This window comes from Castor canadensis, chromosome 9, assembly GCF_047511655.1.
Source record: "Castor canadensis chromosome 9, mCasCan1.hap1v2, whole genome shotgun sequence".
Lineage (NCBI taxonomy): Eukaryota > Metazoa > Chordata > Mammalia > Rodentia > Castoridae > Castor > Castor canadensis.
In genome coordinates, this window is record NC_133394.1 from 115,471,356 (window position 1) to 115,487,826 (window position 16,471).

Here is a 16,471-nt window from a genome sequence, read left to right on the forward strand (position 1 = left end):
AAGTAGCCCAAGGAACAAACGGACTAAGAAGATACATTGGGTCAATGAGATCCTCCTGTACATTTATTTGTTAGTTCAGATTCCTGAACTCTATCAAGCAAACTTTGAGAAGCCAGTATATCATGGGGTGGTCTCAAAAAGGTTAGCCAGAGGTCCCGCACTATAGATGATTTCCTGATGAGTAGTTTGAGGTCCAGCCTCCAGATTGTCATCTAGTGGAGATGGCATAGCTCTAGTGACATCCTTTGACTCTGTCACCACTCGTGCCCAGGCTCTCTGTCTTTGACTGCCTGCGATGCTCTGCATCCTGGAGACAGTGTTTTCTTCCTGACAGTGCTGCTGTGAACCAGCCTGAAAATGCCCAGGCTGAGTGCCTATTCAGGCACGTGTGCACTGAACCACGGATGACTGACAAAACAGTTATAAATAGATGATGTGTAAACGTTACAAAACCATAGGTGGGTTTTACAGAGCATCAGACTCAAAAAGCCACATTATTTCGAACCCATAGAATTGTGTGATAGGTTAATAATCCTTTCCGTTTTATCTATTGTGATTCTTTTAAGAATGCCTTGTTATTTTCTTCCTACTCTATTAACTTTTCTACTGTATTAAAACAAAATGTATTGCAACTTTAAAAATCTAAATACATCTAAATTATTTCATTAAATGAATGCATTTAGGGCCTGGGGGATGGCTCACGTGGTAAAACACCTGCCTAGCAAGCATGAGGCCCTGAGTTCAAACCCCAGTACCACAAGAAAATAAATTTTTAATAATGATAAATAAATACATTTAGCATGAAATCAAGTTTAAGGTTGTATCATGATTTTTAGTGAAGAAGGTAATCGTATGTGTTTTCTAGGTTTGCGCAGAAGAAAAATGCCCCACGCTTGTGAATCTGGCTCACATGATGAGTCTGTACAGCACACACACGTACTCCAGAGACTGTTCTAACTGGATCAATGTCGTGTGTAGATACCTGCATGACTCCTTCTCAGATACAACATTTAATCTTGTGACTTACCTTGCAGAGGTAAATTTACAAATTTTTATTTTTAACTGCTCTGTGCAGAATTTTCAAGTGGATTTATTTCTAGAAACTGTAGCATGTTCCCAACTAGTCTTCAAATTGTCTGTGAGAGTGAATCAGTAATGTCTTTCCTAAAAGTATAGGTCATTCCAGTAGAAAGGAAATTTTTCTAAAGAATTGACTTTTTTTTTTTCATTTCCAGTGTTTATATCCTTATTCCCTGTCCTTAAGTGACATAAAACTAAATAATGTAAACCTCCCTTTATTTAAAGTGGAAAATTGATTTTTAGTGGTCTTGATCCTAGATAATAATTACAATTTTTGTGTCTACAAAATTAGTTCTTGGCTTTAAAATCTTTTACAAAATAATAATGCAGCATGCAAAGGCATTTCTACTGGATAAGTTTTTATTTTGAGGGGTAAAAGCCAAATTATTCAAAAGTAGCCCTAGAACTGCATAAAAAGTTAGTACTTTTTTATTGATGCATCTGAAGTAGCTTAATGCCAGGAAAAGTAAATTACTGCATAAACAACCACACGGAAAACCTCAAATGGAAGAATTTCTAGTTACTGCAATGTGTATCCGCTTACGATAAAATAATACCCGCCTTCTTAGAAAACTGACCTTAAGGAATTGGACATAGAGCGGCTTGACAGAAATTATTCATAACTGACTCATACCATGGCTTAACTTAGCTAAGTTATGACAGTCACTGATCTTGACTATCATAAATTGGATCAGGACTAGAGTGAGTTTTGTTAATACAGCTTTTACAGCTGATCAGTTTGCTACCGTCAAGTTTATACTGAAGTAAACTGGCAATGCCAGCATCTTAGCCTGAAGGAGTTTGTGTTGTTAGATATATCTCACACCAACACCTCTAGAGTGAGAGTCAACACAAGACCAGGCCACCCACCTTAACCAGCTTTGAAGTAAGTGTCCCACACTAGCTTCCCATTGGTGCCACTGTGAAATTCACTGTAAGGTAGCACCTGCTCTCTCTGAAGGGCCGCTGCAGGTTCCAAGGTCTGGAACTGGCACAGTGTGGCCTGGTGTGTGTCACACATGGGCAACATTTTCCAGTCTGTAAGGAGAATGCCTTTTGTCCCACCTGTCACTCGTATAAGTTATACTTGCATTATTATCAGTAACCCTCACAGAATTACTAACATTCGTACTAAGTCTACTTACATGTATTTAATTCTGCCCTGAAAATCCTGAGGTAGGTAGCATTACTGTTTTATACGTTAAAAAAAAATATTCAAGGCTCAAGGTAAAAAACTTCTGCGAGCTCATGTAGCTATGCTAATAAATGCCCGGTGGGAATGATTTGCAGGTAGGTAGTTACTCTTTGGTGACAGTGGTATGGTGGCTTTTCTCTTAACCTAAATTAAATGATAGTTTGCTAAACTAATTAAGGACATAAAACACCATTGTTACAGTGAAGAATAATAATCCTGTTCTTCATTCTGAAACAAAGAAAAATGGTAATAGTAGACATTACCTTTTACTTTATTTGTTTCCAGATTTCTGGTAATCCAACCATAAATTCATGGGTTAAACCTTTGTGTTTTTCAACATAATAAATGTAAAAGCTGAGTTTTCACTCAACCTGATTAATGTCTACTTTTCAATATTACTTTCAGCTGTTAGAAAAAGGATTGTCCAGTATGCAACAATCATTACTTCAGATTATCTATAGCCTGTTGAGTCACATTGACCTGTCTACAGTCCCAGCCAAACAGTTTAATCTGGAAATCATAAAGATTATTGGCAAATATGTGCAGGTGAGTAGCCACACGGTTTATGGGTAGCATTGTTCAACTTGAAATACTTCATAATCACAAAAACTCAGAAGTATCATAATGACCAGGAGTAGGTAATATAAATCATGTTTTCAGAAATATTTACTACATGAAAATGTTCTCAAAGTAAGTGACAAAAAGCAGAATCTGAGTGGTAGAAGTTTTGTATGATTCCTACTTTTGACTTAACTACTACATCTGTGAGCATACATCACAGTAACAAATGGAAGGAAACTAAGCAGCTGTTACCATCTCTGGAAGTTGGGATCAGGACTCAATTATTTGTACCTTTTTATTTGTTCTTCATAATGTACAGTATTACTTTTAGAAACAGAAGACATCCTTTAAAAAATCTATATTTTAGGAACTATTAAATGTCTGATGTTTTTTAAATGCCAGATATTTTGAAACAGAACATCAACTTGGCTTAAATGTCAATAATGATAAGATCACCTGGCGTGTGTTGAATTTCAACTTTGAATCATCTGTGAAGAATGGAGTTGCTAAGTGGATCAGTAATCCAGACACAATTTACCAAGGGAACAAACTCTATGAGAGCCTTCACAGATGAACATTTTGTGTTTGTACTCTGCTTACATTTGTATTCTCTAGAACAGAACTTGGAAAGGGGAATGCTTAGCCAGCAGTGGTACAGTGCACAAGAGACCTTGGGTTAGATCTCCCCACCACCACACACAAATGTTTTCGGTTATCCAGTTAAGTAATCCAGATTCCCATCAAAATCAGTGATTTAAAGTATCGTTAAAAAACATTTTTGGTGACCCTGTTTTTTTAGCCCACAACAACTAAGGCTTGACCAAGTAATTATAGTTCTTTGTAAAGCACATTTCTCTTTCTTCTTAAAGCTTGAAGTTAACTCATTAACTATTGTATTTACTGGGTGTCACAGAGAAACACCATACCACATTGAATTACTAATTTATTAGATACAGATACATTTCATTTGTTCAGAACCAAAAGCACGCATCCCGCACCTACAGGGAGCAGCACAACCCAGCGTCATGTTGGAATACAGGACCAGTGTGTCCAGAACTTCTCATTTGGAAAGAGAAGCTAGAAATCTAGATTCTTCTCTAAAATTATCTAATATTAAAGAATTCACTCAAATTTTTTCCACATTTACTTTTAAATGTTGTTTGAAACAAGGTCATTTTTAGTTAGTTAACCTCATGGTTAGTGACTTACACTTTATTAAAGAAAGAAAGGATTCTACCCGGAAGTGGGGGGGATGTAGGGGGTCACAAGGAGGGGGAGGTGGCCCAAACAATGTATACACATATAAGTAAATGTAAAAATGATAAAATAAAAGAAAGAAGAAAGACAGGAAGGGGAGGAGAAAGGAAAGAAAGAAAAGAAGTCTGGTGTGGTAGTTTATGCTTGTACTCCCAGCTACCAGTGGCAGAGATCAGGAGAATCACAGTTAGAGACCAGCCCAGAAAAAAGTTAATGAGAATTCCTCCCAACAAGTAAGCTGAGCTTGGTGGTTCATGCCTGTGAGCTGAGCCACGAGGGAGGCATAGGTAAGAGGATTGCAACTTCAGGCTGGCTCAGGCCAAAAAAAAAACCTAAAAAGAAAATAAATATTTTTACATAATTGAACTGTAATCTTGTACATTTAGAGCGCATCTATCCAAACAATCTGTGGAAACTTTACTGAAAAAGTTTTAACATTTCACAGTGCTCAGAGTTTCTAGTTATTCCTATCAGAAAAAAAATGATGATTTCTACTTAGTTATAATTTTATTAAGCTTTTTTTACACTAATCTTAAAATATCACAATATCATAGGGACCTCTTTATCATTACTAAATATTTCATGTTTTGGTTATAGGGAGAGGGAACTCATCCTGTCAACACAGCAATCCCTGAGAACATCATATTTGGGTCCTGGGTGGTCAAGAAGAAAAGACCAAAACTATGTTTTAGCATTTCATTATATTTATGTCTAAAAAAAAAAAGTATGCATTAATTTTTTTTTACCTGAGAGACTTAAAATATTTAAACTTCAGTCTTAAAGTCATAGATTTCATTCATCTAGAAAGTTCACAATATGTACAACCCCTTTGTTTACCACTGTAGCCAGATTACTGTATTAGACTTTCCAAATGAATTGCTGTTCACAAAGCACTTGCTGGGAGAAAAGCAAGCTATACCTAATTCTTAGGAATATGGGGGCTGACAAGTCTAACAGTACAAATAATAACTTGTGTTTTCTTCCTTATGTAACTCAGACCTTCCGTAAAGGATTCCAAAGGAAAAAGGAATTATTTTTAGTTTTTGGCAGAAATAAGATTTTCATAGGCTGCAGTATACACCAGACTTTTGTTCTAAGTTAAATCTTCATTTATAACTTTCGTGTGTTGATTATTTTTTACACCAGAGTCCTTACTGGAAGGAAGCCCTCAACATATTGAAGCTAGTGGTGTCACGCTCTGCAAGTCTGGTGGTGCCCAGCGATATCCCCAAGACCTATGGAGGAGATATAGGTTCTCCTGAAATATCCTTCACTAAAATTTTTAATAATGTCTCTAAGGAGTTGCCTGGGAAGACCTTAGACTTTCATTTTGACATCTCTGAGGTAAGATGCTCAGGAATCGATGCAGGTACTGTAGGAATGGTCACCTATTTGCTCCTTGGTTCTCTCACTGAGCAAGCATCAACTGAGCTCATACTCAGCGGTAGACACTGGTGTATGATGTGAGAATGTGATGGCAACTGGGAAGGCTCATGCTTAAGCTTACGGTGTCTTGATAAAACAGGCAAACAAGCATTGTGGAAGGTGCTTTGTAAGAAGTAAGTTTATGACGCTCTGGGAATATATAGTATGTACTTAGAAGAATGATTTCAGGAAGGAGGTGACATCTGAACTGGGTGTTGAAAGATAACCCTAGACAGGCACATCTGGAGAGGGGAAATAAAGTCCAAGCAAAAGGAGCCTTTGTGCATGAAGACTGTTTCCACAGGAGAAAGCAGGGTGCAGTGGAAACTGCCAAAAAATGAATTTTGAATCATCATAGGATTTTCACTGAAAGAATAAATATTGCGTATTAATTTGTCCATGTGTACTAAGAAGCTGCATAGACATTTTCCTCTGTAAAGTTGTTTCTTCAGTGTTTGCCAAAGCACGTTTTTTTGGTCTCTTTAAATACAGTTGCTTTATTTTTTTAGTGGCACTGAGGTTTGGAGTTTAAACTCAGAGCCTCACGCTGAGTAGGCAGGCACCCTACCATGTGAGCCACTCCTGCTACCCCAAAGCACATTATTGTAGCTCATTTAACATCAGGCATTGAATAAGCAGAATTCAAGATCTTAAATCTGAGTGGTGAAATCCCAGGTTTTACATTATAAAAGGTGTTTTTAAATCTTTTATATTTTCTGCGCTTTTTATGAGGAGAATATATTCACTAATCATTTGGGAAGGAAAGGTGGACCTGGTGGTGTTTTCGTTGTTTTATTTTGAGGCAGGTCTCCCTATAGCCCAAGGGTGTCCTGGGACCCTCAGTCCTCCACCCTTCATCTCTGGAGTGCAAAGATTCCAGCACTCCATGGTATGCCACCATGCCTGGCCTGGAAGTGGTGATTTAAAGAAAGCAAACTCTATTTAAAACAGGAAAAAGCAAAGGGCCAGGGATACAGCTCAGTGGTAGAGCAACTGCCTGACATGCGCAAGGCCCTAGGTTCGAGTCCTAGCACTGTGAAAAAACATAAAAATATACTCTCAGATAATATCATGTAAAGTTATTCTAATAAATTTCTTGAAGGAAAAAATAAGAAAGTAGATCTTTGATTTTTGTAACATCTACCTCATGCTATGTAATCTCTCTGCTTACACTGTTTTTTGGTTGTTCATCGACAGTATCATTATTAACATGACACACTCTTAATCCTTACGAGTTCCTTTGGTGGTGAAACATTGGCATCAAACACTGGCATTTTGTTTCTATGTAGACACCCATCATTGGAAATAAATATGGTGATCAGCACAGTGCCGCTGGAAGGAATGGGAAGGCAAAAGTAATCGCTGTGACGAGAAGCACCTCCTCCACCTCCTCTGGCTCCAACTCCAATGCCTTGGTTCCTGTCAGCTGGAAAAGGCCACAGCTATCACAGGTACATCAAGACGGAACTTTCATGATACAGAAGAATCCATTTTTATATGTATATGAAAACTTGGGAATTTGTCTTATTTTGTAGCCAATACTTACACTTGAATTTCTTCTCTCTAGCGAAGAACAAGAGAAAAGCTAATGAGTGTGCTTTCTCTCTGTGGTCCAGATTCTGGCCTCCCGAAGAATCCCTCTGTGAGTAACTGCACGAATAAAGACCTAACATTCATGTTCCATGAAGAACTTGCTCTGTCTCCTTGCTTGCCTTTTCTAACTTAGTTATGTATTGGGAATGAAAAAAATATCATCTGTTGTGATACCTGGCCACCAGGCAAATTAAGTATTCAACTAGTTAGTTGTGAAGACTGACTTTAAGCTCTGAATTTATTGAAGGATGAGACCCCAGAGCCTCTTGGGAGCTGAAATCTGAGATTCAGAGTGACAAAGCTGATGAATGGAATTTTTTTTTTTTTTTTTATTTCTGGGATATCAGGTTGTGTTTTCTTCGAATGAGGATTTGGATGCCGGTGACCAACAGACTAGCCTGATTTCTACGACGGAAGATGTAATTCAAGAGGAGGAAGTGGCAGTGGAAGATAATACCAGTGAACAGCAGTTTGGTGTTTTTAAGGATTTTGACTTTTTAGATGTTGAACTGGAAGATGCAGAGGTAAGAATGGGGGCTTTATGTGATAATTGTAGAATAGTCTGGGTGATATCAGAATTTGACCGCAGGATCCTTCCTTATTGAGGTCAGTGTAAGGCCAAAAAAGGTAAAAATGTAAATTAGGAGTTTAGTGTGATTATTACAGTTCGTAAGTAACAATATGTTTTTAGCATTATTGGGAATTGAACTCAGGGCCTAAAGACCACTTGAGTCTTGCCCGCAGTCCTTTTGCTTTTAGTTTGTTTTGTAGGTAGGGTCTTACACTTTTGCCTGACTATCCTGGGATTGTGATCTCTGCCTCCCAAGTAGCTGGGATTACAGGCGTGTCATAATTGTTTTTTATGTATGCTTAGATTTAAATGTTTCTCATGAGCTCTACAAATTAATTTGCAAGAAAATAGCAAAGAGATTACATTAAAATTAGCCAAAGGTAACTTTAAAGGGACTGGCATTTGTCACTAAATGACTCTGCACTTCCCAAAGTTCTGCCCTTGTACTCAGGTCAGCTCAACCTCAGACAACAGCAAGGTTGTGGTCACTGCTGTGTGTGGCCTTACTTTCCCACAGAGGTATTTGGAGGAAATAAGGGTCACTTCCAGAAATGGTCTCATAACAGTGAAGCTGCTTTGCTAAATGCTCTTAGCAAGTGTCTGGTCACATCTCACCGACCCAAGTTGAGACACATGCCAATTTCTGCAGCAATTATTGTGGCAGATCTGATAAGGTTGCCTTGTTATCTTAGGCTACTCGGAACCCATTCCTATAGCTGTTAAGGCAGTGTCTTTTTTTTTTTTTTTTTTTCTTCTGTTATTTTTCTGATAGTGTTTTGTGCTTTTTTACCCAGGCTGACCTCAAGACCACACAATCTTCCTACCTATGCCTTCTGCATTGCTAAGATTACAGTTATGTGTTACCATAACCTGCTTGTTTGTTGAGATGGGGATCTTGATAACCTTTTGCCTAGGCTGGTCTTGAACCATGATCCTCCCAATCTCTGTCCCCAGAGTAGCTGGGAGTCACAACATCACTCAGCAAAATGGGTTTTTTTGATGCATTTTACGTCACATCCAAATGAATACACAGACAGAGCTTCAAAATAAGAGCATGCATCCTTACTCTTTGCTGCTCTATAAATGTTTTCTGTTCTTTTCATTTTCACTTTTTTGTTTTTTCATAAAAGGTCAGGTCACCACCCTCTAAAAATGATTTCACTCTTCATCTTTTAAACTTTTGAAAAATGTGTTGTAGAAAATAGGACACTTGCACAGCCAGGCAAGGAAGTAGGATGGGTTCTAGAGACCTGCTGCCCTAGCCCAAGTTCATAAATGACTTCTAAATTCTTCTGCAGTTTTTTTTTTTCTTTTTCAGACCAGAATTTAAATTTCTAAAGGCAGACTCTTGGGCTGCTCAAGTGGTAGAGTGCTTGCCTAATATACAGAGGCCCTGGGTTCAATCCCCAGTGCCAAAAAATATAAATAAAAAAAAAACAAAAGCAGGTTTCTGATATTTTTGTAATGGTAAGGTTATTATTTTTCTGTTTGCCTTTTTTTCTTTCAAGACCACTGGAAATGCTTTCACGTTTGTCTAAAACATCCAAAATGTCAGTAGAAATAAATCCAGTTTTTAGTAGAACCTTAGTCAGAATGGATTGAAGATGCTTACTGTAATTCTGTCTTTAATTCAGGTCACAGTAATCTGAGGAGAGATGAAGGAATGCTAATTTACACCTTATAATTAAGCCAAACCAAATGACCCTGGTATAGTCTTGTATAAAATGTGGTTATGGAAATAGAACAAACTTCATCACTAATGAAACTTCTAAAATATCCCCAGACTTTGAAAGCTGCAGTGTATACTCAGTCAAATACATTTTGAGGGCTGTTGCTGTTATTATGTGATATGCTACATAATAATATTTGAAATGATCCATTCCAGGAAGGTAGTTTTCATATTCTCACCTGCAGAGCCCTAAGGCTTCCAAGATATCTTGAGAAACAGCCAGGAAAGATCCCAGGGTCAAATAGGCAGAACTCTAGGCACTTTGTCCAGCCTGAACAGCCTGGACTTGTGTGTAAATTTGGCATGATTGACTTCCATCTAAAATTTCCTTTAAAATAGGTGTTCCTCTGTTTAAAAAAAAAAAAATAATGAGTTGAAAACCTCTATTCTAAACAATCCCTTCTGTGTAAAGGGATACAAATAAATCATATTTTGCTAGCTATCCTGGTGACATTTGTCTTATTACGGCCTAAGAAAGACCATAAGGATTATATCCTTACAAAAAGGAGGATCAGTTTAGAAGAGTAGAAATATAACATATAAATCTTGTGGCTGGGGTGAAATTGAAATCTGTCATATTTCCTCTTGACCTTTTGAAATTGACAATGGTTATGCTTTAATAGCTGTGATCTTAATTTTAAGTTATTTTATAGTAAAAAGTGACCATTGCATTTAATCAGAACTGTCCTACAGATTAAAATAAATGTGACCCTGTATGTTGTCAACTGAATGTGGGTATCTTAAGTCAGTTTTTGCATTGTACCAAGTATTAAATCTATGTAAATTTTGAAGATTTTTCTTAAAGTTTGTGTTGCTAAAGTGTATCATAGAAATGTTGTTCTAAGTGTCTGTCTCTGACTTTTTCACAATATATTTTGCATTTAAAAAAAAAAAGTAGTTTGAATCACACATTGGCTTCCTGCAAACAGCTTAATCCAGAGCTTGAATCAGTCTTTGGGTTTGAGAAATCAGAGTTTTCCCCAAAAGTGTAGTGTATATTTGAATGTTTGTCTTCGTTCTTTCTAATTCTGTGTGTTTTCCTTTTTGCTAACCAGGAGCTGCAGGTAAGTTGCAGCCTGGTGTTGTGGTTTCCGTGTTGTCATCTGTGGGGTGTTGTCCTTCTGTGGTCTCATTCGCGTCTGTGTATTAGAATAGAAATGGCCTAGAGTGAAGATTTAGCTGAGGCCCCAGTAATTCAAGATAGAATGTTAAGAAAGTTATTTAGCAAAAACAGGCAATAAACTGAATGATTTTTATCTCTTTAAATGTAAATATTTAATGATGGGCTAAACGTTTAAAGAAATTGAAGGGCTGATTGAAACTCTGCTTTTGATGATGCATTCGGTATTTTTCATCTTGATACATCGTTTTCCTCTTGTCTTACATAGATGACATCTGTAAGCATGTAGCTGAGGTCTTAGAAATCATGTCTTGCTTTTCCAGGGTGAAAGCATGGACAATTTCAACTGGGGAGTCCGCCGGCGCTCGCTGGACAGCATTGACAAAGGGGACACGCCATCCCTCCAGGAGTACCAGTGTTCAAGCAGCACCCCCAGCCTGACCCTGACAAACCAGGAGGACACAGATGAGTCCTCAGAGGAAGAAGCAGCCCTCACAGCGAGCCAGATCCTGTCACGCACACAGATGGTACCCACTTACCTTTTCATGCATGACAGTGGGCTCATGTAACTCTTATTAATATTTCCTGGTCTTCCATTTCATTATGGGCAAAATGCACACACTAAACTAAGCATTATTCATGACAAAGCTAAACTTATAAAGTTGGTATGTGCGTGCATTAGTAGCTAGGACACATTTCATCTGGCTTCTCCAGGTTGTGGTGAATTGGTTCTGGGCACTTTTACAGATCCTCATCGAACAATACAGAGTTTTGGTATCCGTGTAAACACCACTACCAATTAGGCCACACCTCCTTTTCTTTTCTAGTTAGTGTAGTGTGCAAAAACTGAGCACAACTTTGGTCCCTTTCAAGATCAAGTCATTTATGGGGAAGTCCTGGCTCACACCCCAAGGGCTAGATAGAATATTTAAAGAGTGGGTGAAAAATTAGAAAGTGTACAAGAGTCATCTGTTCATTCAAAACGTGGGGGTTCGAGAAAGGCTGAATTCACCGGAAGAGGGCTGTGTGGCTGCAGCCACCATGGCACATGCATCAAGGAACAGCCAGGGGGTGCTGTGTCCATGATGGTTGCACATCTCTTATAGGAAGGCCTTCATGCTAAACAAGCCTGCCTCCCTTTCACATAGACCCACTTGTTGCACACTCTGTGGGTCAGGTGCCGCAGGCAGTGCTACAGTGAGCTGGCTTTGAACAAAATGCCAAGTTGTCAGTTTGTTCTGGCTTCCTGTCTTCTCTTCTGTTGTGACATCTTGTTGCTGCCATATGTCTTTCAAATGCCTCTCTACTATGTGTTAAGTGATAACCTGCTGCTGCTAACAACAGCAGTGGTTATCCCTTGCTGAGTGTTTAGGATGTCCTAGGCTCTTTCCCAAGTGTTCATATGTACTAGTCCCGTAAGTCTCTCCAACTGCACAAGGTAAGCAGGTTATTGCAGTTCTGCAGGTTAAGTGACATGACCCAAGATGCACAGCCAGTAAGTGGATTTGAACCAGGTCTATCTCCAGTGCCATGCACTCATTCTTGGCACCTAAGGCTTATCCTCCAAGGGGCTATTTTCCTTTAAAAGAATGGTTGAGTTCCTAGCCATAGGCACAGACAGAACGAGAAACAGTCAGTATCCCTGGAGGTCGATCACAGCTGGAAGTCTGGCTTTGCCTCTGTAACTGTGACTCAAGTTACACAACTGTTGACACAGACTGTGGCTTTACCTCTGTGTAGCTGTAACTGCGGGTTCCGGAGCTGGTTTTGCTCACTGTGTGGCAGTGGTGTAGTTACCTAACCTCTCCTCTTCCCTACCTTGTGGGAATTTTATGAGGAGGAAGGCCTCCTGGCACATAGTAAGTGCTTAGTAATGTCAGTTCTCATGAGATCCTTGGGGCAGAATTGACTGTCTATAAGTCAACCCTTGTCACAGTGGTATTGAGGTAAAGAAAATACAGTTGTTATCTCCTCAGAGAAAAAAGTGAATTTTTGCCTCTGTATACTGAAGCATACTGTTTCTTACTGACCCAGAGAAAACTATAACCCTGCTTAAAAGGGAAAAGTATAATTTTTTAAGTGAATGACTACTACTTCTCAAAGAAAATAAACTTCACTAATGATGGCTTGCCATTAGAACAACTTTACATTTGATTCCTAATTTTTTTTTTAAATTTTACTGAAACTGTGGTACTGATTTTTGCTAACGTGAGAAGCCAAAACAGACGTGCATAGCTAGCCCTCCTTCAAGACACTTCCCGAGAATTCACCCTGTGCTTGGCACTGAAGCAAGCCAAACACAGGTCAGAGAGCGCCTGCCTTCATTAATCTTCAGGCTGACTGAAACTCAACACGCAACCATAAAAATACGAATTTCAGCTCAAGGTAGCATAGTTACATAGAATTCTGCCACTTAGCCTGTGTGAATTCATACTTAGTGCTTTGCATTCATAGCACCCATTCTGGTACAGACTAAGTGGAAAAAAGATCACTTGCGGAAATCCCAAAAGCTCTATGACTAAGCCCTTAAATTACTTGATGACATAGAATGTTTCTTGTAACTCTCGTGACAAAACAACTCCCTCACGTCACTCTCTCTCCTTCCAGCTAAACAATGACCCTGCTGTGGATGAGGCATTGACAGAGCACCCAGACTTGCTCCTGCAGTCTCAGGATTCCACTGGCAGCAATACAGCCGAGGAGGTGCTACAGATCAGAGATGAGACCCCCGGTGTGGAGGCTCGTCTAGATAATGCTAGCAGCCAGCTGCCTGAGGTGGGGAGACATGGGGGTGCTGCATGGCCAATCTAGGCTTCTCTTGGCACTGTCACAACCCTCGCTTTTCCTTCCAAAGAGTTTTCAGCTGATGTGCTAATTATTTGATTTGTTTTCAGTATTTCTAACCTGTTGGGTTGTTTCCAACAAAACATCAAATCTGAAGTTTTTTTCAAGTTGATAGGTTGAGGACATGACCAACAGGTTAAAAATAACCTTGAGTGTTAATATGAGCATTTTTGTGCTGCAGAGTGTGACTCTTGGTTACTGTGCAGGCGCTTCTCTGGGGACAGCAGGCGTTGCCTGGGGTGCTGCGTTTCCTTTGAAGGCCCGCTTTTGTTTTCCCTCCCCTTTTGCTTTGTGTGGGGTTTATGTGATTGGTGCTGTGATTGGATGAGGACCTCAGGCCAGCTGTGTTAGCTGTTGGTTCAATGCAACCTTTTCAAAAGACCTTGGATCCACTAGTATTATGTTTTTGGGAAGGCCTATCAGAAGTAAGCCCGATTCCAAGCTAATGACTGACCAAAAATAAGTAAGTATTAGTTCTCTTAGTGTTTTTTTTTAAAGATTATTATAGTTTTTTTTTTTTTTAAATAATTGCTGTAGCTCTGTGATACGTGTGTTATGTCTTGGCATTAGAAAGTAGCATATTTTGTCAGCGATAATGAAATGAATGTGTCTAGTTATTAGATTGTATTGTTTTGGCAATGTAAAATCCCTCATAATTCTATTCTTATTAGCCAGAAAATTTCTTTTACCTACTTGAACCCCCTTTAACAGTAAGCAGGCCAGGTGCTGCTGGCTGACACCTGTAATCCTAGCTACTTGGGAGGCTGAGATTGGGAGGATTGCAGTTCAAGGCCAGCCAAGGCAAAGAGTTTGTAAGACCTCCAAAAATCACCAGAAAAAAATGGACTAGTAGAGTGCCTTGCTTTGCAAGCTCGAAGCCCTGAGCTCAAACCCCAGTCCCACCAAACTAAAACAGTAAGCAGATACATTTTCAAATGAAGGCATATTGGCTTCTTTATTAGCAGTCTGAAATGTTGACACATCTGGGCACGGTGGCTTACACCTGTGATCCCAGCTATGAGGGAGGCATAGGTAGGAGGATCTTGGTCTGAGACTAAAGCCAGGCAAAAACATGGAACTTGCCCTAAAAAATAACCTAAAGCAGAAAGGGCAAGAGACATGGCCCAAGTGGTAGAGGAAGGCTCTGAGTTCAAACCCCAATACTGCCCTCCCCCCAAAAATACTAAATTGTTTACACTAACATAGTTAAGACTTAGATAATTCAATTAATCAACTATTCATTTGATTTCGTTAGGTGCCAGGCTTTCAGCTACGTGCTAGAAAGAGTAAGGCATGACTGTATTCTTGGAGAGTTCATGGTCTGTATTAAGGAAGACCAAGAAGTTATTTTTTTAATTACATTTCAGTATGAGAAACTCAGTAATGAATCAACACTTTGTGAAGTCTCAGGGAAGAGCGATCAACTGTGCATTGGGGGTGATGGTGGTAAGGGATAGCCTACCAAAGGCGTGGCAGTGTGAAGTAGCACAGTTTCGTTCGTGTTCAGGTAACTGCCGGAAGTTCAGTATCTAGAGAAGAAATGGTGGAGGAAGAGGAAGAACAATAGAAGTGCATAAGGTGTAAGCATGAGAGTTCCTAAATGTCATGCTAAAGGGCTCAGATTTTATCTTCAGGTGGTCCTGTGGATTTTCATCCTTTAAGAGGTGCCTGTGCCGGTGAGCTGTTCATTACTACCTGAGCTAATCAATTTCAAAAGAAGGGTTTTTTGGCTCATAGTTTAGAGGTTTCAGTCCCTAGTCGATTGCCTCAGTGGGCCTTTGCTTGCACATCATGGCTGCGCCCCTCATGGCTGGCAATAAAAAGAGAACAAAAGGAATAAGGAGGAGGGCAGGGTCCCAATATGCCCTTCAAGGCACACCCCTAAAGACCTCTCAGTAGGTCCCACCTCTTAAAGGTTCCACCGTCCCTCAATAGCACCACCTTAGGGAGCAAGCCTTTATCACATGGCCCTTTAGAAGACCTTCCGGGTCTAAACGGTAGCAGTTCCTGTCATGTGACAAGCACTGTGCCAGATCCCTACATGGACGTGCAGTGTCCATGAGCAGTCATTCATTTATTAGCTAATATTTTTGAGCCCCTGCCTTGTGCTAGACACTTTTCTAGGTACCAGTCATACAAAGACTCCTGCTGTATAGAATTTAATCCTAATAAAAATGACAGATAATAAAGAGGTAAAGCAAATACCAGAAAGTACTTGTCTTATTAATTGTTCTAAGAAAATCTAGCACTATAGTTGTTTGGGTGAGAGAGAAAGCATTTGGGGTGAAACCTAAGTAATAAGAAGGAGCCAGCTCTTGAGAATTTGAAGGAAAAATGTTCCAGGCAGAGGAAGCAACAGTTAAAAGGGCCTTGGGACATGTGAAGAACAAAAAGCCAGAGAGTGGAGCTGAAGCACAGTGAATAGGAGGCTGGCGGGGCAGGGGGCAGCAAGGCAAGTCACCTCATGGCAGATCTTACAGACCGCATAACAGGTAACTACATGAGGTTTTTAAGCAGAAGGTCATATCTGGTTGTGTTTATTGTTTTAAATCTTGGCAAATAGAAAGCAGGTTGTACTACTGTCTCACAGTGCTTGCAGTTGGGTTCCTGTCATCGGGGAGGGATTAGACAATGCTACAGTAAAGAGATCAGATGGAAGAATTTGTGCCAGAGATAAGGAGGGCCTGAACTGAAATGCATGTGAATATGAAAAATGTTTGCAGGAGAAAACTGACAGGGTTGTCTGTTGCTGGAGGCCTATTGAGTGAGTGTGTCTAGTTTGGATGATAGCACATTATAAGAACAACAGATACTTTCATTACAAACAGTGAAACTAGACTGCTACTAGAAACAAAGGCAATATGAGTAATGACTATGTATTTTAACTTTGGTTAATAAAGGGGGAAATCCTTTATTTTTGGTTATAAGCTATAGGAAATTTCCTCCTAGAAGTAATTCATATTTTATTGGAAGTGTTATTTCAGATATGGCATTTGTTCATCCAACAATACTTAATGGCCTTACTTCCCAAGCACTGTAATGTTCCTGGCGACATTTTTGTTTTGTTCTTCCTACTAAGTGAAAAACTCTTCAATT

The 16,471-nt window shown here is 39.4% G+C and overlaps 1 protein-coding gene across 13 annotated transcripts in view; it reads left to right on the forward strand.

Annotated features, from left to right (window-relative positions):
• Fryl (FRY like transcription coactivator) overlaps positions 1 to 16,471 on the forward strand; it is a 222,240-nt gene that overhangs the window by 185,385 nt on the left and 20,384 nt on the right. For all 13 annotated transcript variants that reach the window (XM_074042290.1, XM_074042288.1, XM_074042296.1 and 10 more), the window contains 8 exons: positions 866 to 1,036; positions 2,681 to 2,821; positions 5,240 to 5,437; positions 6,808 to 6,969; positions 7,086 to 7,160; positions 7,459 to 7,635; positions 10,855 to 11,058; positions 13,139 to 13,306. In XM_074042290.1, coding sequence (XP_073898391.1) covers positions 866 to 1,036; positions 2,681 to 2,821; positions 5,240 to 5,437; positions 6,808 to 6,969; positions 7,086 to 7,160; positions 7,459 to 7,635; positions 10,855 to 11,058; positions 13,139 to 13,306 — 1,296 coding nt within the window. The remainder of the gene's footprint in view (positions 1 to 865; positions 1,037 to 2,680; positions 2,822 to 5,239; positions 5,438 to 6,807; positions 6,970 to 7,085; positions 7,161 to 7,458; positions 7,636 to 10,854; positions 11,059 to 13,138; positions 13,307 to 16,471) is intronic.